General features: G+C 53.5%; 3 protein-coding genes across 3 annotated transcripts; 2 read left to right on the top strand and 1 right to left on the bottom strand.

Annotated features, from left to right (window-relative positions):
- Nucleotides 1-10900: 10900 nt before the first annotated feature.
- PtA15_3A644 (uncharacterized protein) lies at nt 10901-11989 on the bottom strand (the record flags this gene model as incomplete). Its single annotated transcript, XM_053167632.1, has 2 exons — nt 10901-11122; nt 11147-11989. 2 exons carry the CDS (start codon nt 11987-11989, stop codon nt 10901-10903), a joined length of 1065 nt encoding a protein of 354 aa, XP_053018830.1.
- A 6668-nt stretch (nt 11990-18657) lies between these two features.
- PtA15_3A643 (uncharacterized protein) lies at nt 18658-21911 on the top strand (the record flags this gene model as incomplete). The annotated part of the gene is made up of 5 exons (XM_053167631.1): nt 18658-18957; nt 19027-20739; nt 20980-21263; nt 21328-21496; nt 21561-21911. 5 exons carry the CDS (start codon nt 18658-18660, stop codon nt 21909-21911), a joined length of 2817 nt encoding a protein of 938 aa, XP_053018829.1.
- Nucleotides 21912-22016: 105 nt separating this feature from the next.
- On the top strand, nt 22017-23602 carry PtA15_3A642 (uncharacterized protein; the record flags this gene model as incomplete). Its single annotated transcript, XM_053167630.1, has 3 exons — nt 22017-22789; nt 22856-23492; nt 23564-23602. 3 exons carry the CDS (start codon nt 22017-22019, stop codon nt 23600-23602), a joined length of 1449 nt encoding a protein of 482 aa, XP_053018828.1.
- Between the last annotated feature and the right edge of the window lie 2732 nt (nt 23603-26334).

Here is a 26334-nt window from a genome sequence, read left to right as displayed (position 1 = left end):
TTTATTTTGGAGTTTTGGAGGTTTTGGATAACGTAACTTTTTTGGGGTGGACATTTTTTGTTCAATATTCTCAAAAAATGGTTCATTTGAATAATGAATTTAGCATAATGGTTAGTGCTTGCCACTTGTATGTTTTCAACATGCAGGTTGCGGGTTCAATCCTCACTGTGCACCTATTTTGACCTGACACCCTGGGCAGAAACTGGCATCAGTGGCTGTTTTACATCAACTTGAGCCCAATACGTACTCATATTGAACAAAAAAACCCACAAATAGTCATTTCTCTTGGGAAGTTATGGCAAAGTTACCCAAATTTGGGCAAAACTGTAACGTAACCCATTTTGTTTAAAGCTTCTGGGTAACGTAACTAGAAAATAAACAGCCCTTTTTCTGCAGCAGATATCGTAACTAAAATCAAGGTATCTGTACCTACTGGGTAACATAACTTTAAAAGTTACGTTACAGTTACGTTCCCAATTACGGGTAACGTAACGGCCCACCCTTGCTTGGATCATCAGTCAATTTTCTTCTTTTTCTAATACCAATCATCAAATCACTCAACATTAATCCAAAACTCAAGATCAACTGCGACAACAGTGTGGCGGTCCTAGTATCTGACAACAACACATCAAAAGTTTGCATGAAAAGTCTCAAAAGGAATTTCTTTTTTGTCAATGACACAGTAAGGGAACACAACATTGGATTACAATGGGTGGCAACATCTGACAACTTGGCGGATTTCTTCACCAAACCTCCGCAGGCAAATCTTCACATGGCATCAATGAACAAAATCTTCATGTGACTGAAATGTATTTCTCTCTTTCCTGCTGAATGTTTTCAAATATCACTATGCTCCTTTCCTCTCATTTGAGTTTTCAATTTGTTTTCTCTTTTCAAATGCTTTTGTATCTACAGGTGTGGAGTTTGAGGGTGGATGTAGTGGAGTGCGGTGGACAAACTCCACGTTGGGAGTATCATGGAGTCAATAGGCGGGCAGGAAGGAGAAATTAACTGCAGGCATTCACAACACAATAAATGGGACCAGTTTTTACCATAGCTGCGGAAAATCAATGTTGAATTATTGCCTTGGGCAGTTTGACAACAAAATTTGAAAATTATGCTCCCATGGTGTAGAACCTCAAGACGTTAATTAAGGGCTTTTTGCTAGTAATTTTAAGCCCCTTCTCTTGAGATTCTCCACCATTCTTTACTGGGATTTAAACCCCACCTGCTTACAGGCCCCAGTGTGTTTCAGGTACCTTAATACTCTGCTTTTGCACAATACCTTTGAGGAATTAAACCACCCCTGATTTATCAGTCCCCTCTTAAATTAATTTTATTAATGTAATTACACTCTTTTTCCCATCATTCTCACACCATAGTTACCAATGTGTCATTGGAATTATCCCTGGGACTTTTGTACCAGAGGTTTATCCTCTTTTATCTTAGTTTGACACCAGGTCTAGCTAGAAGGAGTAGTCCTTGGTATCACAGAGGCTGACAATCTAAAACCATCTGGGTGGAATCTAGCTTGCTGGCATTGATCCAGTCTTGTGTGCATATTGATTTCTTCGCTCATTCTTCACTCAGGAACATTCAATAGTCCTCTGCTCCCGTTTGGTCAATAGCTCGGCTTGTTCCATGGCTGGACGTGCACCTTTCTTGGCTGCACGTGCAACTTTGTTACCTGGCTGCAGGTGCGGCTTTGTTCTCTGCAAGCTTGTCTTCTCACACTCTCAAAACCTCAGGTTGTTGGTCTCCCCGCTGCCGCTAGGCTTCTTTTAATGTGGAGGTGCCCAGTTTTTCGGAGCCGGGCCGGGTATTGGATGGCGGAAGTATTTTAGGCTGGCCGTTGTGGTGCGCTATCTGGTACACGCGGTGTCAAGATCAAAATTCGTGATGGCGCGCGGAAGACCTCAAGACGCGTGGAGGATCAATTTTCCCTGGCGTGGCGCGTGTCAGGACTCAATCTCTCTGGATCTCAGGCGGGCACGCACGTTCTGGCGCGCAGGTTTTCTTTTCCTCTATGTAGCTTTGTACCATTTTCTCATTTTCTTTCTTTTCTTTATTTCTACTCTTGTCTGTTGTTTTGTTTCTTATCTGCGCGTGTTGGATGGTCTGGCTATGTGGTGGGTTGGTTTTGTCTGAGTTTTGTTTGTTCTGTTTGGTTTTGTTTTGGTTTTGTTCCTTTTTGTCTGTTTCCTCTCCTTTTGTGTTTGTTGCGCGCGCGGGGCATGATGAGCTGTCCCGCAGCATGCCACAACCCCGGAGTCTGAGTTCAGCCCGAACTCAGGCGATGGGGCGGTATGGGACTATCTCTGAACCTTAGGGAATCTCATCAGAATTTTATTGATCCAGATCTTCGGCGCCCTTCGACGCGCTACTGAGCTTATTGATCCCGGTATTCTGGTCATTCTCCGACCTCGACTCTCTTATCGCGCACGCGGCGTACTCCTTCCATCTTAGTCTTTTGTGATCCCGCGCCTTCAGCGCTCTTCCAACGATCCCCATCATCCCTCATTTTCCTAATCAGCCGGCTTTCCCGGCCAACTTTCTTTTTTTCTGCTCCTTCGGTGCCGGCCTCCTGGCTCCTTGTTCCTCTTACTCTCATCTCTTTCCAACCAACAACCCGCCGACGCGCGCTCAACGCCGTCGTAAATCAAACCCCCATACCTCATCGCTCACAGATCCCCACATCTTCCTGCGACCATCCCCGGAGGGCATCCCCCCACTTTTTCCCCTCCAACAACTGCCGCCGCCTGGCACGGACGGAGTTCCACATTTGGTCCCCCGAGCCGGGATCGAACCAGCGACCTCAAGATTTACAGTCTCGCCGATTTTTCACGGTCTCGAGACGCTTGGCGGTCCTCTTTCTTCTTTCTTTTCTTTCTTTCTTTTTTTTTTTTTTTTAGTGTTCAGCGGCGGAGGCATAGGAGCTTAGAAGTAAGTCCTCCCAGTTTGTGCACCTCCAGGGCGTCTGCTACACAAGTCAAAGCATTACTTTAGCCACCGCTGTGAGCCACTCGAATTTTTCCCATACTCTTTTCCAATCAGGTCTCTTTTCCTCGCTTGCGATGGCCGACCCAGTAGAAGGCGCAAGGCGCGTGAAGATCAAGCCTCAGGACAAAGGCTTGGGTTTCGACGGTACGCATGTCGAGCGGTTTCTAGCGGATTACCAGCTGGCCGCGGACTTGGACGGCGCGTCAGAGTTTGACATGGCGCAGCAAGTGCGTTTCTTTGTGCGCAAGGTTGAGGTCAAGGACGTGTTGGAGACTCTTGACGGGTACGACCCGCCGAATTGGACTTCGCTCAAGGCTGCCATGCTCGCGTACTGGGGCCAGGTCGACACGGCGCGTTTCACCTTGCCGAATTTAGAGACCTTGGCTCAATCGTGGATTGCTAAGGGTGGGGTCTCGTCTGTGGTGGATTATCAAGACTTTCGGCGCGTCTGGGAGCCGATACAATCCTATCTTCTTCGCAAAGCCCATATTGACTCAGTGGAGGAAATTCGGACTCTCTATTATCGATCGCTGTCAAGTGGAGTTCAGGAGCGCGTTAGAGATCACCTGATCAAGTCTAACACTATGATCACTACTCTTGATAACCGATTTAAGCTTCCCGCTTTCGAGATCTTGAAGACCGCGGTCGCGGAGGTGATGAAAGGCCAAACGGCTTTGACTTTTGAAGACGCAAGGACTTCTTCACCTGTTCCCGCAGGTCCTTTTCAGCAGGCCAACGACGTCATGCGGAAGATTGAGCAAGATCGTCGCCCTAAAGCTCCCGCCGCGTCAGAGAAGCCACCCGCTACCATCGACGACATCTCCCAGATGCTGCAATCTTTTGAGCAGCGCTTGGAGAAGAAATACGGTGCTCAGCCTCCTCAGTCCTCTGGCAAGGTACCGCCGGCGGAGCGCGGTCCTTTGGTTTGCTACTACTGTCACCGTGAAGGGCACGGTACCGGACGCTGTTTCGAGCTCAAGAAAGACAAAGAAGCCAATCTGGTCGAGCAGAAGGGCAACAATTTCTTCTTGCCCAACGGGGCACTTATCCCTTTCGATTCCTCGCGGCCCATTCGTCATGTGGTCGCCTCTTTCCAACCTCCCCCTACCGCTAGCGTAGTCACGCCGGAATTCCGCGCTACGTGTGGCTCCCTCGATCCCTGGTACCCCCCGGCTGTCACTTCGCAGTCTTTTTCTGGATCCTACGAGGCGGATCCTGCGCGAAAGAAGCACGAGGCTCCAAATCCTTACAAGGCGCCTGCGGTTCCTCCTTCAGCCGTGCGGAAGCCGGTTAAAAAGTCTACGGCGCGTGCTCCCAATTCTGAAGTAGATGACTCAGAAATGGAAGCTGAATTGTTTGAGAGGGTTCCTGCTTCTCCGATCGCGGACCCTTCTCCTCCCGAGCAGTCTTCTTCCGAGCAGCCAGCCAAGCCTGCTAGCGCTGCGCCCAAGGTGCGCTTCGAGCGCGGTATCTCCAAGGATCATCCAAACGCCGTCGAAGGCGTGCTCAAGAAGATCTCTGGTCTCAAGGTTCCGGATTTGTCGGTTTCGGAGCTTTTAGCGGTGGCGCCGTCTGTTGCGGAAGGCATGAAGCGATGGGTATCGCGCAAGCGCGTCGAGGTTGGAGCGGAGGAGCTGAAGGTCTCTTCGGGTACTCTGGCTGAGGGCGTGGATTTCAAGGCGAACGGATTTGAGCCGCGGCTCTACTCGTGCCCGTTGGGCTATTTGCCGTGCTTGGTGGGAGACGAGGAGAGTAATGCATCTCCTTTGGTGGATTCGGGATCCCAGCTTAACCTTATCTCGGACGTGATGGCTAACAAGTTCAATATTAGCCCGCGCGTCAACTTTAGTTCAGCAGTCTACGGAATTGGCAATCAAGCCTGTGAACTGGTCGGTGTCGCTGAGGACGTTCCGCTCCGCATTGGCAAATCCATCGTGGGCACGTGCCACTTCTGGATCACTCGAATGGCCGGACCCATGATCTTAGGGCGGCCCTTTCTCATGGATTTCGACGCCACTCTCAGCTTTTCGGCAGAAGTAGGCGAGAGGATCTTGCTCCCGGACTCAAATGGGAGGAGGATAGAGGTTTCCCTCTGCGCGACGGATTCGGGACGGTGGGAGCGCGAATTCCCTGGCAATGGGAAGAAGGCGATCCTGACGCGCTCAAACACGGCGCGCGACGACCCTATCGAGGGGCGTCATTTTTTATGAGTCAAGTTGATCCGTTGAGCGGCCGTGTTAATCTAGGATCTCGCCCACGCGCCGCTGGATCAACCCATCATCAAGAGATTCACCGGTCTTGTTTTTCTTTCTCATTCAATAATCAAAATATCAAATCTGAAAAACATGAAGAAAACACTAAATCCTTCAAAAACATATCATTAGATCTCAGTTCACTTTTTTTTTCCGGCTCTCTTGGCGCGTCTTATCCTGGATCTTTTCCTTTCTCTGGCGCGGCTCTTGGCGCGTTTTCTTTTGGCAATGGTTTAATGGCGCAGGGTGGAATGGAGGATATAGGGAATCCGCGGAGGTCTGGGAGACAGGAAGTAAGTTCCTCCCAATTATGCACCTCCGGGCTAGATGCTCTATTCGTGTCAAAAACTCTACCGCGTGCCACAAATGTGAGCAAAAATTTGGGACCCCCTCTTTCCTTGGCATCAGGCTCCGACGCGACGGCCGCGACGGTTGCGGCGCTGCTCCGAAATGAGGGTAAACTACGATTTTCTTTGAATTGTGAGAATGGTGTGGTGGAATTTGGTGTTCCGTGGAGGCAATTGGGAATAGAAGTAAGTTCCTCCCAATGTGCACCTCCGAGGCGTGATGCCGCGCAAGCTTTCGAAACTCTATCTCGTGCCACACTCGTGAGCGAAGCCCTTCCGTTTGGTTTTTCCTTCTCAGATAAGGCGGCTTTCCGGGATCGCGCGGAGCATCGCACGTGGAGTTTGATGGAACACGGTCTGCGCTATCACGAGCAGATGGCGCTGGTGGATGCGTGGACGCGCGGGGAGTTCCTTTCCTTCGCCACAAAGTACAAGCCGGTGGCGCGCAAGATCAAACCAGTCAACCAAGCTATGCCTCAAGATCTGAACCCCCCTCTGCAACGTCCGCCTCTTTCACGCGATCCGTATCGCGGCCTTCCTCTCTCTCTAGCCGGTCCTTTTGTTCCAAAGGGGCGCGTCACGGAAGATCGGCTTGCTGTTGTCAACTTTGGCCCTGAAGGCTGGCTCTGGCCTGCTGAGTTGGATTTGATCAAGAATGTCTTGGCGGAGCGGAACCTCTCGATAGCATTTACGCCGGAAGAGAGGGGTCTGCTCAAGGAGACCTACGGCTTGCCTTACATCATCCCCGTCGTGGAGCACAAGCCGTGGCAGAAGCGCAAGATTCCTATCCCCGCAGCTAAGTTGGACGAATTCATCAAAGTCATCCGTGAGCGTGTTGACACCGGCCTCTATGAGCAGTCAACATCAAGCTATTCTTCCCCGGTCTTTTGCGTCCTCAAGAGCAACGGCAAATTACGCGTCGTACATGATCTTCAACCACTGAACAAAGTCACGATCAAAGACGCCGGCGTTCCTCCGGCCACTGAGGAGTTTGTGGAGTCTTTCGCCGGCCGCGCCTGCTATGGTTTGGGAGATATTATGGGCGGCTACGATGAGCGCGCATTACATCCAATCTCGCGACCACTTACTACTTTCGACACCCCGCTTGGCAGGTTTCAACTCACGCGGTTGCCTCAGGGAGCCACTAACTCTGTGGCCGTTTATCAAGCCCAGATGATGTGGATTCTCCAGGAGGAGATCCCTGATCATGCGGGTATCTTCATCGACGACGGTGGCATCAAGGGCCCAGTATCTGATTACGACAATGAGGTCCTCCCTTGGCATTCCGGCATACGCCGTTTTATCTGGGAATACGCAACAACTTTGGAGCGCGTTCTCTTTCGGATCGAAGAATCAGGGCTTACGGTTTCAGCATCCAAGCTGGCGGCGTGTGTGCCTGCACTGGAGATTGTGGGGCATGTCGTGTGTAAAGAAGGTCGAAGGATGGCGAAGAGCAAGGTCAACAAAATTCTCTCCTGGCCGACCCCCAACAACGCATCTGAGATTCGCGGTTTCTTGGGCGTAGTGGTTTATGTGCGCATCTTTATCCCCGCCTTATCCGAGATCTGTCTCCCTCTTCGACGCCTGACGCGCAAGGACGCGGAGTGGATCTGGTCCGTGGAATGCGAAGCAGCTTTTCAGAAACTCAAGACAATCGTGGGACAGGATATTGTCCTGGTCAAGATCACTTACGGACCGGACGCGGGCAAGATTAAGTTGGCTGTGGATTCTAGCTTTCACGCCGCAGGAGCGGTGCTCACTCAAGAAGACTCCAACGGTCTATATCGCCCTGCTCTCTATGAGTCCTTGTTGTTTTCCGACGTGGAGTCTCGGTACTCTCAGCCCAAACTGGAGTTGTGCGGCGTGGCGCGAATTCTCAAGAAACTTCAGACGGTCCTTTGGGGACAACACTTCGAGCTTCAAGTTGACGCCCAATCCCTCATTCAGATGATCAACGCCCCGAGTCTACCCAACGCACCGATGACGCGCTGGGTCTCCTTCATTCAGCTGTTCTCGTTTGATATCGTTCATCGCCCGGGCAAGTCATTCACGATGCCGGACGGCCTTTCCAGGAGGCCCATGGACGAAGATGAGTCCATTCCAGAGTCTGATTTTGATGAAGACGAGCCGCATATTCGGCCTTTAGCTTTCTGTCTAGCTTCTGCTAATGGCGAGTACTCAGGCTATCAGCAGGGGTTTTGGAGACAACTGGAGCAGTATCTCTTGGATCTCGAGGTGCCGGATGGCATGCACACCGACGACTTCCGGGCGCTGAAGCGCAAATCTGTCGATTTCTTCGTTCACGCGGGCCGTCTCATGAAGCGGGGCTCCCCGTGCCCGCGGATTGTGATCACCATCCCCTCTAAGCAAGATGAAGTACTCGAGAGTTTGCATGAAGGTTTGGGTCATCGTGGCGAGATTGAGACTTATCGACGCGTCGCGGAACGATTCTGGTGGCCATCCTTGAAGAAGAGCGTGCTGCGCTGGTGCAAGAGCTGTGAAGCATGCCAGAAGCGCGATCTGCGTCGACCAATGGAGCTCCGTGGACCTACAGGCGAGAATTCTGTTTTTGGACGTGTAGCCATGGATGTCGTGCACGTCAAGGCAGCTGGTGCTCAATATCTCATCGTGGCGCGCGACGATTTTTCGGGCTGGGTAGAGGCCAAGTTTCTAAACACTCTTAGTTCGGAGTCCGTGGCCACCTTCCTTCATGAAAATTGGACTATGCGCTATGGTTTGGCGCGCTCTTACTCGACTGACGGCGGCTCTGAGTTCGGTGGAAAGCTCGCGGAGATGCTGCGAGGACTCCCAGGCCAGCACCGCGTCTCGACTCCCTATTATCCTGAAGGTCAAGGCATGGTCGAGCGCGGCCACGGTCCCCTCAAGGCTGCCCTCGTCAAGCTCGCCGGCGAAAGCGGCAAGAACTGTAGGAAGTATCTCCCCTTGGTTTTGTTTGCCGACAGGATTTCAACTAAGCGGTCAACTGGCTATTCTCCTTACGAGCTCGTCTTTGGTCAGAGGGCCGTCCTGCCCATTGATCTCGAGATGGAGTCGTACCTTGGGATTGATTGGGATGAAGTTCAAGACACAGCGGATCTTTTGGCGGCGCGCTCCCGGCAATTGGAGCGCAGCGAGGAAGTGCGCGAGCTAGCGCACCAGAAGATGATGAAAGCTCGTGAAGAATCCATCAAGTACTGGGAAGAGAAGTCTGCAAGTCGGCTCAGGACGCCTCTGAAGCCCGGCGACATGGTCCTTGCGTACAACCGCGCCCTCGAGACTCAATGGGGCAAATTGTTTGCTAACCGCTGGAGTGGCCCTTTTCGCGTGGTTCGGCAGGTGCGCGGAGGTTCTTACATCTTGGAGGAGCTCGACGGTACACAGTTGGCGCGGCGCTTTTCAGCGGATCAGGTCAAAAGGTATTATTCCCGCGGAGGCAAAGGAGACCAGAAGTAAGTCCTCCCAATGTATGCATCTCCAGGGTAGCCACTACCGTTTCCAAAACCCTACTCTATGCCACATTTGTGAGCACCGCGGTGGCCCTTGGTTCTTTCCCCCTGGTTTTCCTGGATCTTTTAGGCGCGGATTTCTTTTAAATTTCGACAATAGGCGCGGAGCAGTCTAGGGACAGACTGCATTTGGGGAGGAGATGTGGTGCGCTATCTGGTACACGCGGTGTCAAGATCAAAATTCGTGATGGCGCGCGGAAGACCTCAAGACGCGTGGAGGATCAATTTTCCCTGGCGTGGCGCGTGTCAGGACTCAATCTCTCTGGATCTCAGGCGGGCACGCACGTTCTGGCGCGCAGGTTTTCTTTTCCTCTATGTAGCTTTGTACCATTTTCTCATTTTCTTTCTTTTCTTTATTTCTACTCTTGTATGTTGTTTTGTTTCTTATCTGCGCGTGTTGGATGGTCTGGCTATGTGGTGGGTTGGTTTTGTCTGAGTTTTGTTTGTTCTGTTTGGTTTTGTTTTGGTTTTGTTCCTTTTTGTCTGTTTCCTCTCCTTTTGTGTTTGTTGCGCGCGCGGGGCATGATGAGCTGTCCCGCAGCATGCCACAACCCCGGAGTCTGAGTTCAGCCCGAACTCAGGCGATGGGGCGGTATGGGACTATCTCTGAACCTTAGGGAATCTCATCAGAATTTTATTGATCCAGATCTTCGGCGCCCTTCGACGCGCTACTGAGCTTATTGATCCCGGTATTCTGGTCATTCTCCGACCTCGACTCTCTTATCGCGCACGCGGCGTACTCCTTCCATCTTAGTCTTTTGTGATCCCGCGCCTTCAGCGCTCTTCCAACGATCCCCATCATCCCTCATTTTCCTAATCAGCCGGCTTTCCCGGCCAACTTTCTTTTTTTCTGCTCCTTCGGTGCCGGCCTCCTGGCTCCTTGTTCCTCTTACTCTCATCTCTTTCCAACCAACAACCCGCCGACGCGCGCTCAACGCCGTCGTAAATCAAACCCCCATACCTCATCGCTCACAGATCCCCACATCTTCCTGCGACCATCCCCGGAGGGCATCCCCCCACTTTTTCCCCTCCAACAACTGCCGCCGCCTGGCACGGACGGAGTTCCACACCGTCCGGATGCTCAAAAAACTGCCGAGAGGAACCTTCTGACGGAATGAATGCTGGCCAAATAGACCTGAAGGTAGCTGCCTGGTTGTAAACTCGGCCCCGCAGCGCACAGACCTTGAGAATAGCGTGCTGAGAACAATGGTGCAAAGAACATCGATTGGGATCAAGAAGAGATATGTGTTGTCAGCGGTGGTTTACTCGGGAGAAGATGTGAATCCACTCAATGGAAGTTTACTGGGATTGACCAGTGGCTCCAAGTCGTAGAGGAGGTTGTATCCAATCCAAAAAGTTTACACCCAGCCGTTGATGATTTGAGAAATTCAGGCTCAGGAATCCAGACAGTGATCTGTTGATTTGAGAGGGTTGAGCAAACTTGAAGTAGTGATTGGTTGATGTATCTTCAAGCTCAAGAGGAATGAGTAAATAAAATGAAGTTCTATTATCGTTGTTTCTGAAAGTCTAGGGAACAATAGAATCCAAGGAGTACAACTTATATATCCAGCTTCTTGAGGTTGACTAGATACAAGCATATATAAGCTATGTCAATAATAAAATCAAAGAGTGTGAAATGTGAATAAAAGGGTGAAATGAATGTGAAACATGTGACAGTTGCAGTTGGTGTAGCAAAACATTAAGTTGGCAAGTTAAGGGGTAACTGTGTTTTGCTTGCCAGCTGACATTTGATACCACTAAAAAAAACAGAAAAAAAAAAGATAAAGCTACCATTTTAATCATCAAAATAATACAGTAACCAGAGATCTTTGAACCAGTACCAGCAAAGACATTGAGAACCTTGTGAAATATTGTCTGGTAGATCTTTTATTCTTGGTGTTGGTTGTCCTAAATGGCCTTTCCAAGTGTAACCAGTAAATTTGAATCTTCTATTATCAATGGAAGTCTTATCATGAGGTATTCCGTACTCATACAACCGAGCAGTTGAGGTACCCTCCTATGATTCCCATATACCAAGCACTTGTCTTCCAATCATTTTCTTAGATTCCAGCAATAGTTGCTTGATCTCGGTCGTTGTTGATGTAGGAATAAACTTCTGGGCTTGTCTTGAGGTCGGTAACAGGTCCAATACATCCGGGTCATGTTTCAAGAGAGAGTACCGAGTGCACAATTTCTTCAGGTTGTTGGACTCAAATACTTCAGTATCTGCTTCCTGAAGTACTTCCAAGCTCAGCTTTGGTTGATTTGAATCCGGTACTAGTTTTCTTGCCTTGGAGGAGGCATCAGTGATCTTCCTTTCGTCGCCAATAGGGTTATTGAGGACTGTAACCTTCTTCTTCTTGTTGCTGAGGATTTTAATGTGCTTTCCAGGACGTTTAGAATGGAAGATCCGAGGAACATCTAACGGGTTGGTCTGTTTCAATGGTACAGATCTCGACTCAAGTGGCCTAGCAGAACTCGGAAGCCGCGTTGAATCCGACTTTGATCGCTTGGAAGTCGATGTCACTGGCTTCTTTCTAGTTGTGTGAGTTGGGTCCGACTTTAGGTGCAAAGGTTGCTGCTGGCCATTGAGGTGCGAGATATCTGCAACATTGATGAGATGTTGCATCACTTTGAACAAACGACTGCAAAGCGTTCCATAACTACGACTAGACGCTGAGCTCGGTCCCCTTGTAGAATTTGAAAGACGTGAGACGTTTTTCCCACCGGTCGAGGGACACTCGTCAGTTATGACTGTCTCTGGTCTAGTCGGTCGTCTTGTCTTTGAACTGCTTGACTTGAACCTTGATTCGAGAACACTCAGCTGTGTTTGAAGTTCTGCGAGCTGCTGGCGAATCGAGCTGATCTCTGCTTTGATGGACATCTTGATGAAATGAAAAGGAAGAGAGAGTATTGGAACTAAAGAGGCTCGACAGGATAGAGCAGCTTTGTGAGACTTTGTCTGATTGAAGAATTGAAACCGCAAAGAGTCCTGAGGCCAACAAACAACGACAACGGACACGAGAAAACAACAAGGGAGCCAAACTGAGTCCTTGTCTGTTGAAGAGTTGAAACCACCAGGCAATCCTATAAGCAACAAACAACGACAAGCGACGGGCTAGAACAACAAAGACAACGACGGTACGGCCAAAAAGTGATGATGACGGGTGTGAGTTGATCAATCACTTGATGATGATTTCTTCTGTTATTATCCAAACGGTTAGAACAGATTTTCTTATTCTCAAAAAAAAACAGAAAAAAAAAAAGGTGAAGCCTTGTAGTGATGAGGGTTCCGTCCGCACAGGGCTTTCCAGGTGTACGGGTAGAAGGGGTGGTCGCCAATTGTCAGCGGTGGGTTACTCGGGAGAAGATGTGAATCCACTCGATGGAAGTTTACTGGGATTGACCAGTGACTCCGAGTCGTAGAGAGGTTGTATCCGATCCAAAAAGTTTACACCCAGCCGTTGATGATTTGAGAAATTCAGGCTCAGGAATCCAGACAGTGATCTGTTGATTTGAGAGGGTTGAGCAAACTTGAAGTAGTGATTGGTTGATGTATCTTCAAGCTCAAGAGGAATGAGTAAATAAAATGAAGTTCTATTATCATCTCTTCTGAAAGTCTAGGGAACAATAGAATCCAAGGAGTACAACTTATATATCCAGCTTCTTGAGGTTGACTAGATACAAGCATATATAAGCTATGTCAATAATAAAATCAAAGAGTGTGAAAAGTGCAATTTGGCCGTATGGCATTGCACACTATGAATCTAAGTGACAACCTTGTGAAATGAGGAACCACATGAATGAGCCAAACACAACTACAAATATGCTAGTGTTATAAGGGCGGGGGGAAACTGAGAGTAGACACAGGACAGAAGAAGAGAAAAGGAAAAAGAAAGAATGACGACATGGTGAATTGGATAGAGTGTTATTTGGGGAAGTGGTCCATGAAACGTCTTGAGTCTTGAAGGAATCTTGCTAAGGCCACTTCAGCCTTCCGGTTGCTGAGAATCAGATCAAGTTGATCTGCCCTAAAGCGGACCCGCAAAGATCACAACTGCCTCCGCAGAAATACCCTAAGGCTTTTGATCATTGGGCAGAAGTTCATGAAATGAACAACCGTTTCTCTGGCCCCGCAGTTGGAGCACAGGGGATCAAAAGACCTGTGTATTTGATAAAGAAAGTAATTCAGTGCACAATGACCCAAAGCCAGCTGATTTAACAACGAGCTGGAAGCAATGTGGAGACCCGAGGTTATCGGCCTTTTTGGGGGGAGTCCCGCAAGGGCATTACAATGAACCTTCTTCAAATTGCTTTTGACCAACATCTGTTGTGCTGAGGGGGACTCCAGCGCATTCTTTGCTAGTTCGTCAGCCAGTTCATTGCCAAGGATGTCCCTATGACCCGGGCACCATACAAAGATCACCTCCAGGTCACCCGGTAGCCCACATAATGCTTCATCAATTTCCAGGAATAATTGTTGGCCCGGTTTGGGGGCCGAGGGGTTGCTGATCCTACTAAGAACGCCTTGATTGTCAACAAAGATCATGATACGGTGTGTTACCCCCGTATATAACTCTTTTGCCAATCCCAGTGCCGCAAGGACTCCAACTGCCTCACTCTCATGATTTGACACAAGAGAGTTGCCCCCTAACAAGACCAAGCTGAACATATTCAAGGCCGGGCAAACAGCCGCTCCAGCACCTCCCTTCTCTGGGTGAAAAGACCCATCACTGAAGATAACCAAATTCCTTGGGTCCCCACTGTGAGATGAAATAAGTGACTTAACCGATTTGATTGCAGTCTCCTTTGTGACTTCCAAATTCAAGAACTTCAGGGCTTGGGACAGGCACGCCTTAAAGTCAAATGATAGATTGACTATCTCAGGGTCCATTGCCAGGGCCTTGTCCACAATGTTGGAGGCAAGTCCAATCCTTGCTGAGTCAGGAAATCGGGCCGCCGTATCAGCCCTACTGCATAAGATGAAAGAACGTATGACATTGTTAGCCTTGGTCACAACAAGCTTCCTAAAGAAAAATGAGAAACTAGTCCTGGTAACTTCAACAGCAAACTCGGGTACTGCCGATCTAGTCTGGATGAAGTTGTTTGGTGTCAACTTGAAGACCCCAAGGGTGAAGACCCCCGCCAGTCGGTTGACCTTTGAGGCCAAAGCTGCAACCTTTGCTCTGTTGGGGATGGTGGCCCACAGAGCAGCCCCATATAGAATCCTGGGGAAAAAAACACTGCGAATCAGCTTGACTCTATCAAATTCTCTAGCTCCCCATCAAGAATTGCCAAAAATTCTTAGCTGGTTTATTGTTTTGTGGGCCCTTTCTTCAAGGATCTTAAAATTCTTATTGAAAAGGAGTTTGCTGTTGATCCAAACTCCTAGCCACTTAACCTTGGACACCGGGGTCAGGCAATGATTACCAAAGGGGAAGGCACCGTCAGGTATTTTCCTCTTGGTCAGGCATAGAAACTGGGCCTTGGCCTGGTTGAAGATTGCTCCGTGGGTATCACCCCACTGCAAGGATCGGTGTCCTTCAGCCATCAAACCTTCTTTCACTTCCCCCACCGAGGCAGCCGCAACTAGGTGTACCACATCGTCCACATACCCTATTGAGACTGAGTCTCGAGAAACGGTAAAGTCTTTGATCAGCAATGCATTGTTATAAAGAATATATAAGATTACAGATAGTGGGGAACCCTGTGGGAGGCCGATCTGGACAGGAAAGGCCTCTGACACATAATCGTCCAGTCTGATGGTTGTCAACCTGTCTTTCAGAAAATCAGCTATGATCAGCACCAAGTATGTTGGGCATTTATCTTGAAAGAGGTAATTGATTAATCTAGTCGGGTGGACAGAGGGGTAAGCCGATTTCACATCAAGGAAAAGGGCTGCCACCACCTTGCCCTCCCTCCACTTAGCCTTGACCCAGTGCTCCAGGGCAAACAGTGCGTCCTCAGTTCCAGAACCCTTTCTGCCCCCAAAGTGACCTTTGGCAAGCACCCCTGATTCATCGGCCCATGCCGTGAGTCTCCGGGCTAGGATGAGCTCAAACAGTTTGCTCATGGTGCTGAGCAATGCAATCGGCCAATACGCAGTTGGGCTCGTGTAGTCAGGCTTCCCTTGTTTCCGGATGATAGTGGTGACCGCGACCTTCCAGGCAATGGGGAATTTACTGCTGGTTAGTAGGTTGTTGTACAGCACAGAAAATTTTCCAGACAGGGGCACAGAAAAAGACTTAAGGATCTCATTGGCCAAACCATCAATACCGGGAGCCTTCTTGGGGCTGATTTGCCTTATGGCGGACAACACCTCTGCCTCCGTCACAGGCGGGTAGCTGACGAACCTGCAGGACAGATCAATTTGAGTATCTGATAGATCAATGGGAATGTTAGTGACAGAAGTGCCGTTGAACAGCAACTCAGCCTGTTGATTTTTGTCGTGCACTATAACCCCGTCCGGACCTTTGAGAGGAAGGACCTCTCCGCCCGCTGGTCTTGAGGAAAACCAAAGGACCCGATAAAGGTCACCCTCACCCGGATCCTCCAGGAGCTTCCGCCAGCTACGTTGCTTCAAGGATTCGACTAAAGAAAGGAAGTAATCATTCCATTGCCTGTAACATTCAATGGATTCAGGAGACTTAGCTAAAATCATCCATTTGCGGGCTCGGTTGCGGGTCCTCAAGACCGGAACCACCATGGTTTGGCTTTGGCCTTATTTGACCGGACTCGCCGACCTAGTTTTTCCTGAGCATTCTTGAGAAAAGAAGTCAACTGTTTGGCTTGGGAATCAGGGGACTCCTCCTGAAGGAGGTTCATAGATGATAACTCAGCTGCCAGAGATTCTACTTTCTCGCGTTCCACCTCGGGCCAGCGAGGGGCCCGCCAATGGTAAGTTGGGGGGGGGGGGCGCCTGATCAAAAGTTGAGTATGGAGTGCTTGATGATCTGAACCAAAGCTATCACTCGAGACCGATATCTCCCGAATTAACTTAGAACCCAAAAAATTAGCCCAAATAAGGTCAATAGTTGACCCTTTTCCTTTGACTGAGAAAAAAGTAGGGATGTGTTTTGGCAAAGATAACCAAAACCCAAAGGAGGAGAGAAAACTCAGCAGATTTCTGGCCTCAGGCTCAACCTTCCGAACTCCAGGAGGGTTCCAATATTGGTGATGGAGGTTTGCATCCATGGAGATGATCATTGGATGCTGTCGGGAGTAATGAGACGTCAGCCAGCATCTAAGCTCTTCAACCGCAGAGAAAGAGGAAGGAGGATTATAGATATTGAGAAATCGGAAAACTTTCCCGGTTTGAGATATTTTGACCCCAACTAGAGTTTGGGAGCCCCCCTCTAGCAGCCTTATCGACTCAGAGGGGATTGTCCGTTGGATGTAGATTACCGCCTTGTGCCGCTTGTGCCAGGAGGTTGGGAAATGTTCAAAAGCTACAAAAACACGCCAAGCCGAGTGACTTGGCGGGCAAAGATCCACTGGGTTAATCCAAGGTTCTTGTAAGAGAAGAAAATCAAAAGCAAACAACAAATTGAGAACACTTAGCGTGACTGATTTCGAGACATGACAGTTGAGTTGAAGACAAGAAAGAGACTTGGGGTTGAGATCGAGGGAGGTTGAGGCCACGACGTCTTGACGAAAGGCATCAAAGGCTTCTGATGAGGGAAGAGGAAATTGGGAAACGGCAGGGATGAACAAGTGTTGAGGATGTGGATTGTGATCGTGGGTTACGGTGGTTGTACCAATCATTGAGGCGGGAAACGTTTCTTCTCTAGCCACGCCTTCTTGAAGGGGCAGGCGGGGTCGAAAGGAGTGTGATCGATTTCTTTGATGCCTTCAATCTTGTTCTTGAGTCCGTCCTTGCATAACACACAAGATTTGACATTGCCGAGGCCTTCAGGGCACTCATTCGTGGGGTGGTTGCTGCCGCACTTAGCACATCGGGCGGGTTCTTGGCACCATTTGCCGAAGTGACCCATCTTCAAACACTTGAAGCATTGAGGAGGGCGTGGCTTGAATCGTTCAGTTCGGTGAAAATTGAAGTTCAGAAAAACACCTGATTGTTCTACCCGGCAAGCTAAGTCTTTGTTGGTAAACGATAAGACCAGAGACCCAGCCTTCTTTGCCGACGGTTCATTGGATCCCATCCAGCGGACACGCGCCAGGTCCGTGACCTGAAAATTGTTCTCGGATGCCAGTTGAGCCAGACTGGTCGGTTTGCCTATGTCGAAAGTCTTGGGGACCCCATGGGCCATAACTGAGTAGGTACTAGGGGTCGACTCCAGATCCGGGTGAACGGTTTTGGACCATAAGTGCTTGTTGTCCATTAGCCACTTTTGGTGCGCCCGGTTTTTCGTGTAGAATGACACGTCGCCTGAGGGCATCACACTCGCCCCACGGATAGCCACCAATTCTCCCTCAACACGAGCGTCGAGTCCGAGTAGAGCCTCGTTTGCTTTTTGGACCAGGGCCCCGCTGGGCACCTTGAGGGTAGGGTTTGCGGGGTTCGAGTGTATGATCACGCGTTTCGGTTTCAACGAGGCGATGACCTGAGCAGGGGGGGGGACGGGTCTTCGGCGCGTGAATGGAACCATCGAGGTTTGCCGAGGCGGCAGCCGCGAATGATTTGCTCGCGTTAGCGATGGGCTTGTGAACGGGTTGGACGGGGGGTCTCGTGCCGGTTTTAAGGAGGGTTTCGACCTCGGCTAGTCTTCTGATCATGGGGTCTATCTTGGCGTTGAGTTGGTCGATCGTGGCCTCCAAACGTTGCACCAGCCGGTCGTTGTTCGCCGATAGCTCCAGGACGAGATCTACATATCTGCCATCTAACAAAACCGCGCCATTCACGTCGCGGGACGTGTCGCCGAGCGCCTTGGTCAGCAGGATGTGTAGGCTTGACGATGGTGGTTGAATGGCCGGGCGGGGGGGGAGTTGGACCTCCAGGTTATCCATCATATCCGAATCGTCCGCGGGGGGCGCTCCGGGCGGTCGAGATTGATCAGGGGGGCGGTGAGGAGGGGGCATCTGGCTGCCCAGGGAAGGGGGGGGGGGGGGAGTTCTTTTCTGATGAGTGAGGGGGGGGGGGGGGGGGGGGTGGTGAGTTTTGGTGTATCGACGCGCAAAGTGAAGTTTTTGGTGGTTGCGGGCAGAAAAGTGAGCAAAACATTAAGTTGGCAAGTTAAGGGGTAACTGTGTTTTGCTTGCCAGCTGACATGTGTGAACGTAAGTATTTGATGAGAGGTTCCATACCTGCACGGAAGCCAACCAGTTAAAAGGTGATTTGATTTGAATTGAGGGACAGATGACCTGTGGAGTCTGCGAAGGGTGAGGGCGGAGATCTTGGGATGGGCTTTCTGTCATGATGATGAAAGAAGTGCTGTGGATGGATATCAATACAGCGACTACAGGGAGCTCCTGCGCCTGCTCCCATAGAGGGTTAGGGTGTACAGGAGCGGCCATCGATGGTGAGAATGCTACGCGAGGGATGCGAGGCGCTCTCCTCGGATGCCCCTCCTAACTTAATCCACAGTACCCGCGATGCCCCTCCAGCTCTCCGCCCAGCTCAGCACGCTCACGCTCCTCACGCTCGTCCTCACGCTCTGGGCTCTCCGCTCGTTCTACGACCGCCTGCACGGGCTCGACCTCGCCGGCTTCTCCGGGCCGCGGGTGGCCAGGGACGGCCAGACGAGCGGCGGGGCCCGGGGCGGGGGCGCTGGCAGCTGCCGGATGACCTGGATGAGCCCGCGCTATCTCGCCATCCGGCCCGTCCAGAGCAGGCTCGCCAGCAAGTACTCGCTCTACCTCTACCGGGAACAGCCCTACGACCTCGAGGACCAGGTCGGCAGTCCCCCTTCTGATGAGAGGATGATGGGGACACTGAAGATCTTTTTTTTTGCTCTTATGTAGCCATCCCGATCGCCCGTCCTCTTCATCCCGGGCAACGCCGGCTCGTTTCGCCAGATCCGCTCGATTGCTGCCGTCACCTCGGCCACATACTTCGCCCCATCCGAGCAGGAAGGCTATCTGGCGCGGCAGCACCCGGGGCTGGACTTCTTCACGCTGGACTTCAACGACGCCTTCTCGGCGTTCCACGGCCAGACGATGGTCGAGCAGGCCGAGTTCGCCAACGACGCCGTCCGGGCCATCCTCGCCCTCTACCGGGCCTCGCGCGCCGTCCGCAACGGCCATCTGCCCGTGCCGACCTCGGTGCTGATCCTCAGCCACTCCATGGGCGGCATCGTCGCCCGCAAGATGCTCACCATGCCCAACTACGCCAACCAGACCGTGGCCACGATCATCTCCCTGAGCTCGCCGCACTCGCTCCCCGCGCTCAGCTTCGAGCGCGGCGTCGAGCGGGTCTACGAGCAGATCAACACCCTCTGGCGCCAGGCGTATCAGCAGTCCCGTCCCGGCCCGCTCGACGACCTCCTCCTGGTCTCGATCTCCGGCGGGAGCTCGGACACGACGGTGTCTGCAGACTCCAGCTCCCTGCGCTCGCTCGCGCCCGGCTCGCACGGTCTGACGGTCTTCACGACCGGGATCCCGGGCGTCTGGACGCCGATCGACCATCTCGCCATCCTGTGGTGCAACCAGCTCGCCGCCGTCCTGGCCCGGGCCCTGCTCGAGATCGCCGAGCCTCGCTCGCCCAGCCAGGCCGGCCCGGTCGCTCGTCGGCTCGAGATCCTTAAGGCGCATCTACGCCTCGGCCACGGCCTCCCGCCCTTCTTCGACCGCGCCGGCTCCCCAGCCCGCAGCAAGTTCCACATCCCCGCCAGCCACCCGGAGCACGCCGACCGGGTCCTCCACCGCCCATACCAGGCGCTCAGACTGACGGGCCCGGCTGACGGCTTCTTCGGCCCGGGGGACTCCGGCCTGCGCACGCACATCATCCCGCTGCCCCCGCGCCCGGACATGCACCCGTACGAGTTCACCCTGCTCTCCAGCCTCGTCGCCAACGATCGGCTGAACGTCGTGGCCTGCAAGGGCAGCTCCGAGGCCGCCATCCTCCTCCTGGACGACGCCTGCCAGCCCCTCTCCGCCAGCCACGCCGAGCTGCTCCCCCGCTCGGAGCCCGATCCGGCCCCGGCGGCAGCGCCCGGGCCCGACGACCGGCCCGGCCCGGCGCTCGTGTACACCTTCCTCCACCTCCCGGCCTCCCAGCTCTCGGAAGCCGATTTCCTCGCTATCCAGGTGCTGCCCCCCTCACCAAGGACGTCTGAGCCGGGCGGGGCGGACTTCCTGGTGAGCGAGTTCAGGAACCTCTCGGCGTCGTCGCTCGCCGCGCCCCCGGCCTCCTTCCTGGGCTTCAACCTCCTGGGCATCGCCGTCGACTTGCTGCCGAGCCAGCCGAGCCTGGTGAGCCATGTGCAGCTGTCCAGCCTGGTCAGCTCGCTGGTCGCGTACGAGCTGGTCTTCGACGCCGGCGCCGACGGATGCGGTAGTGGCGGGCTTTTCGCGCCGATGATGCGCCAGGAGACGGGCCGGACGGGCGAGGCGACGTTCCACCCGAACGTGCGCACGGCGACCCTGTCCACGCACTTCTCGGAGGCCTATACCCCCGGGCGGAAGAGCCACGAGGAGGAGGCGGGCGTGCGGCTGACGTTCTGGACGGACCCCCTGGTGTGTGGCGGGCCGCGGGCGGGTCGGATGCGGCTGAGGATCCGGATGGACGTGTATGGGAGCGTGCGGCGGGTGGTGGTGCGGTACCGGGCGGGTTTCGTGGCGCTTCCGCTCGGCTGGCTGGGGCTGCTCCTGGCGCGCCATCTGGACGGCCGGTCCTCGGAGACGGTTGGCGGGGCGCTGTCGCAGCTACTGAAGGGCTGGCTGGGGAAGCTGATGGTGCTGGTGGGGCTCGTCCAGCTGGCGCAGGCGGCGGCGCTCCGGATGTTCTTCTCCTCGTCGACGGACGGCTCGGGGGGAGAGTTCGGGCTGGTCGGGCCGCCCCGGATCCTGGCCGATCTGCTGCTCGGCGTCCGGCAGCCGTCGTTGGTCGTGCTGGCCTGGCTCCTCGTGCTCGTCTCGCTCGGATGGCTGGCGCTGGGCTACGTGCTCCTCGACGGCCTGCTCCGGGCCGCCGGGGCGCTGTGGACGATGCTCCTCGCCCGGAGCAGCAGGCCTGGTGGCCGGCCGCGGAAACACAGCGGGTAAGAGAGATCCCACTCGTCTATATGTCTGCAGACTGGGGCTTGATCTGTCTCTGTCCTCCAGATCTTATTCGCCCCCCGCTGGCTCGTCGACGCCCATCGCCTGGCCCAGCCTGTGCTTCTTGGGCGCCCTGGCCGCATTCACCGTGCTCTATGCGCCCTACCACTTCGCCTTCATCCTGCTGACCGTGCTGCAGCTGCTGACCACTCTGCAGTGCGCAGCCCCGTCCAGCGTATGTCACGAACCCCCTGCGCTCGTGCTGGCTCTCAGGCTGATGATGTGTTGCTGATCTGCAGGGCGGGGAGGATGGTGGCCGGTATGGGTTCAACCTGGCTGTCCTGCTGGTGATGGTCTGGCTGCTGCCGGTGAGCATGCCGAGCGTGCTGGCGTGGCTGCGCAGCCTGCAGGAGGGCTGCTATGCCCCGTTTGCGGATGGCCGGAATGTGCTCTGTGTGGCGGGGTTCATGGGGCTGGTCTATCTCAACCGGCTCGGGCTGCGTCCCGCCTGGCCCCGGGCGTGGCTGTGTGCGGGGGTGTTCCGGGGGGTGGGCCTGTTTGGGGTGTGCTATGGGGTGCGCTGGCCGGTGACGCTCTTCGAGCTGTTCAATGCGGCGTGCCTGGTGCTGTGCCTGTGCTGGCTTATGTAATCTATGTAGTGATGACGTCAGCAGTCTGCCTGTAAGCCAGCTTATAAAAAATGTAAGCCAGCTTATTGTACATAATCAGCCACCAACCACCCAATTATTGTGACGATGGGCAACTCCAGCTCCAGCCAGCAGCTGCCCGGCCCCGCCCACCACCCCCCGCCGAGCAGGAACACCAGGCCGGCGCCGGCCAGCGCAGCCGCCTCGCTCTCCTCCTTCACCAGCCAGCTCCGGCCACACGCCGTCCGCAAGCGCCGCTCGCTCGAGCTGCCCGACCTCACCCACCCCGCACACTTCCAGCTCAGGCTGCCCGCCACGCCCTCCCGCGCATCCAGCCCCCGCACAGCCACCCGGCCCCTCGAAGCCGCCGCCGACCCGCTCAGCCACCACCCCTCAGCCGCAATCCCCGACCTCCACCAGCTCCCCGGGGTCACCCTGCCCGCCAGCCCAACGCCCCTCCAGCCAGACTCAGACCCCATCAGCCACGCCTCCCCCAGATACGCAGCCACCCCGCAGCAGCACCAGCAGCCCGCCAGCTCGCCCATCATCAGCTCCGCCCCGCTCCAGCAGCCCGTCGAGACCGTCCTCCCCCCCCTCCCCCCCCCGATCATCCAGCCCCGGCCCTCCCCGCTGCCCTCGCTCGATGCCGACTCCGCCGACCTGCCCATCTGCCCCGACGCCGCCTTCTCCTCCGCCGTCTCCGAGACCGTCGCCGCCGCCACCGCCGTCGTCCAGGCCGCACCCGCCCTCGACATCGGCGCAGGCCCCGACGGCGTGCCCACCCTCCTCACCTGGAAGGAACCCGCTCACGAGGTCTATGTCACCGGCACCTTCAGCAAGTGGCGACAGCAGATCAAACTGCGCAAGCCCGTCGTCCCAGAGTGAGCATCCCTCCTCCTCCTTATACATATCGACTTATATTCTCATCCCTGTATATACATCGCCAGGACATCCACCGAACAGGACGCATTCTCAGCCCTCGTCGCCCTCCCCCCCGGCCCCCACCAGCTCAAGTTCATCGTCGACCGGCGCTGGAAGACCTCCAAGTATCTGCCCTCGGCCACCGACGACAAGGGCAACCTGATCAACTATCTGCAGGTCAACCCGGGCGACCAGCCCTTCCGCGGGCTCGGCCCCCGCGGCATCTGGAGCGGATACACCTACGCCGACTGGCCCATGCCCGGCGCATCCATCCTCGAGGACGCCGGCGGCTCGGAGCGCACGGACTCCGAGGACGGCTGGACCAGCGAGATCCCCGGCGCCCTGCTCGAGTACGAGGAGTACCACGACCGCTCCTCGGCGGACGAGCACGACCCGTCGACGGCTAACAACACCCACCCACAGGCCGAGGCCCACTCGGCCAAGCTCGCCCCCGGCCAGGCCGGCTTCGCCGCCGAGCCCCCCAAGCTGCCCGCCCAGCTCAAGGAGGGCATCCTCAACCTCTCCTCCAGACTGCCCGAGGCCGCCAGCGACGACAACTCCCTCCTCCCCCGCCCTGACCACTCCGTCCTCAACCATCTCGCCGCTAGCCCCATCCGCCAAGGCCTGCTCAGCGTCGGCGTCACCTCCAGGTTCAAGCGCAAGGTAAGCCCCCCCCCCCCCCCCCCCTCCTGCTTCCCATCATCCATACTCATCCTTCTCTCTCTCTTCTTTAGTACCTTACCACCGTGTACTACAAGCCTGTCGACCTCTGAAGCACAGCACCACCCTTCCCAACCCCGCTCTTCTTTACTATCATGTCCCCTGTTGTATGTCGTGTGTGTGTCTCCAAGTCTTGTTTTTCTTCCTTGAGAATGGCGGCCACCAATATCGATCAGTGGGTGGCTGATCTGCTGCGTGCAAGGTCTGGTGTGCACCCGTATCTCCAGGTGCTCTTGACTAAACCGGCCCAACTAGCCTGCAAGAACGTGCAGAGCGGGGCGTCGTTTGGTGGCTGGTCACGTGGCCCGATGTGCATGCGCCCAGACATCTCACAAGGCCTGCCATGGGCAGCACAACACGTGGAGGAGATTATGATGGTCTGCTAGCTGCTCTACCCAACTGGGGTTCACAACCTTATGGCCAGTGAGCCCGCGGTATAAGCGTAAGGATGGTGGAGCTCCTAGGTTTTAAGCATATGCTCCGACAGGACAGCCTATATGTAGAAGCATAGGGGATTCAATCATGTTTCTTTGTGCTTGTATAGATGCAGCGGGGGACCATCTGCTCTCAGTCCACACGCTTTCTTGTTTCCCCCCTGGATCATTGTGCTCAAAAACCATCCATCTTGCAGTGACTAGAGAGCTTAAGAGCATCCTTACCGGTCGAGTTAAGAGCATCCTTACCGGTCGAGCTATGTTGGCGCGAGTTTTGACTCGCAGCTGTTGCAAACTAACTTAGCGACAGCGATTCAGCCGTATCGGTTCGGCTTGCGCGGGGTGGAGCTGAGTGGTGGGCGCGGGAAATGGCAGTTAGCTTCGAGCTAACCGTCACTAAATGTAGTGACGGTTAGCTGGAATTCAAGCTTCCCACTAATTTAGCTTGGGCTTAGCTACACCCGGTGTGGTTGAGATTGGTGGCTAAACTAGCTAATTTCGAGCTAAACTAGTCACCGGTAAGGATGCTCTAACTAGTTGAAATGCTGCATAATTATGGTATTCAAAATTGCATATGTAAAGAAATTACATAAAATCATAACAGCATATCCGAAAAATCTCTTATGCATCCCCCAACTCCCCCCGGTCCCCGTGCATAAAATCCTAAGAACAGTCGGCTGCAGCCAGCCGGGCCGCCTGAAACACTTCAAATGGAGCAACCACCGCTGTCGGGGCAACCACCGCCGTCGTGCCAAACATCACCTGCGCCGGCTTTGCAATCTCAACAAATTTTGGGCACACCTTCAAGTGGTTCAGTACAACTCTCCCCAGGCTTCAACCTACCACTACTCTTGTAAGTGGCACATATTCATTTTTTGCACACCCAATGCCGTCCTTTTGCAAAAAACTGACCAATGGTGCAGTCAAATGCTGACAGGAATGACCTCTCCCTCCCCATTTTTATCAGTTCTTCCAAACCAGCTGATGAATCCGCCATCAACCCAAGTGATGACTGAAGGACCAAATGCTCCGCACAACTCGGCTCCAGCTACCTCGGGTACTCCTCAAGAAAATGCGCAAAGGTCTGCGGCCATTGAAAACAGCACAAAAGCGCGCCATTTGTCGGTATCAAACCGGGGCCAAGGAGGTTGCAAGCGCGGTCGTGGTTCAAATCCTATGCCCAGAGGGACATCAAACCAACCCGCTAGACAGCCTCCGCGATCGTGGACGCAGAAGAAGAATTCTGATGGAAAGTCTGAGCTGGACTTAATCATAGATTGGCTCACGGTCGAAGCAAACTTCAGCTCCTGGCGTAACAGCAGTATCAGCAAGAGAGATGTCTGTGAGAAAATTTGCAATTACTTACAGGCCAACGGTTTCCCGCAGAAGCGTAAATGGAAAGGTGTCCAGCAGCAGGTTGGGCAAGCTTTACCTATCCGATTCAACGGACACAACTAATTTTTCTTGCATTATTTATGTTTGCTTGGCATCAGATCACTGGCATGGAAACAAAGTTTCGCGAAGCGCTTAGATGGAAAGAGCAGACCAGTCAGGGGATCATGGAAAAAGCGAGAGAGAACGCTCAAGATCATGCCGATGATCCTGATGCACCAAACTATGTGGAAGATGCCAGAAACAAAACTGAAGGTATGCAAAAATAGGTTCAAGACTCCCTGTTGGACAACTGGCTGACTGATTACTTGATCAGCCGAGATCTTGGGCACATGCCCATACTTTTTTCAACTTGAACCGGTCATGCTTGGTTGCCCTTCCGTGGGCTATGTTGTGACTTCAGAGACAAGAGACGACCAACCAGTTGACAACAGGTCCGTTCGGTCGGAAGACATTGAGGAGAGGGCCGAAGACAATTGAACATCACCATTGATTTCATCACAATCTGAAGACCGCAATCCAGAATCCGATGATGACTTGCTCCCGCCTGTCTTGGATCTAGAATCAAATCAACAGTCGTCTCAGCGGATTGCTCCGCAGGCGAGTCAAGAATCAACTGATCAATCGACTCCGCGAACTCAGCGATCCTCTCGACAGCCCACTGAACAAACAGCTGGAAATACTCGTTCTTCGTCACACGCATACAGTCTTGGGAACAAATCAGGTAACTCGTCGTTGTTGCAAAAACGCAAAACATAAGCCGAGCAAATAGCAGGCAAATTCCTTCCATCTAAGCAGGATTTGGCTGCGGATCAAGCGGTAAACAACGAGGTTAATCAAAGGTTGGCTTGGGCAGACAAGCAAATGTCCGAGGCAGCCGCATCAATGGTGTCAAGCATCATCAACAAGAATGCTCCACCCGCCAAAACAAATTCCAAAATGTTGCAGCTCCAACTTCA

This window comes from Puccinia triticina, chromosome 3A (assembly GCF_026914185.1).
Source record: "Puccinia triticina chromosome 3A, complete sequence".
In the NCBI taxonomy this organism is placed as follows: Eukaryota; Fungi; Basidiomycota; class Pucciniomycetes; order Pucciniales; family Pucciniaceae; genus Puccinia; species Puccinia triticina.
This window is presented reverse-complemented; position numbering and strand designations above follow the sequence as displayed.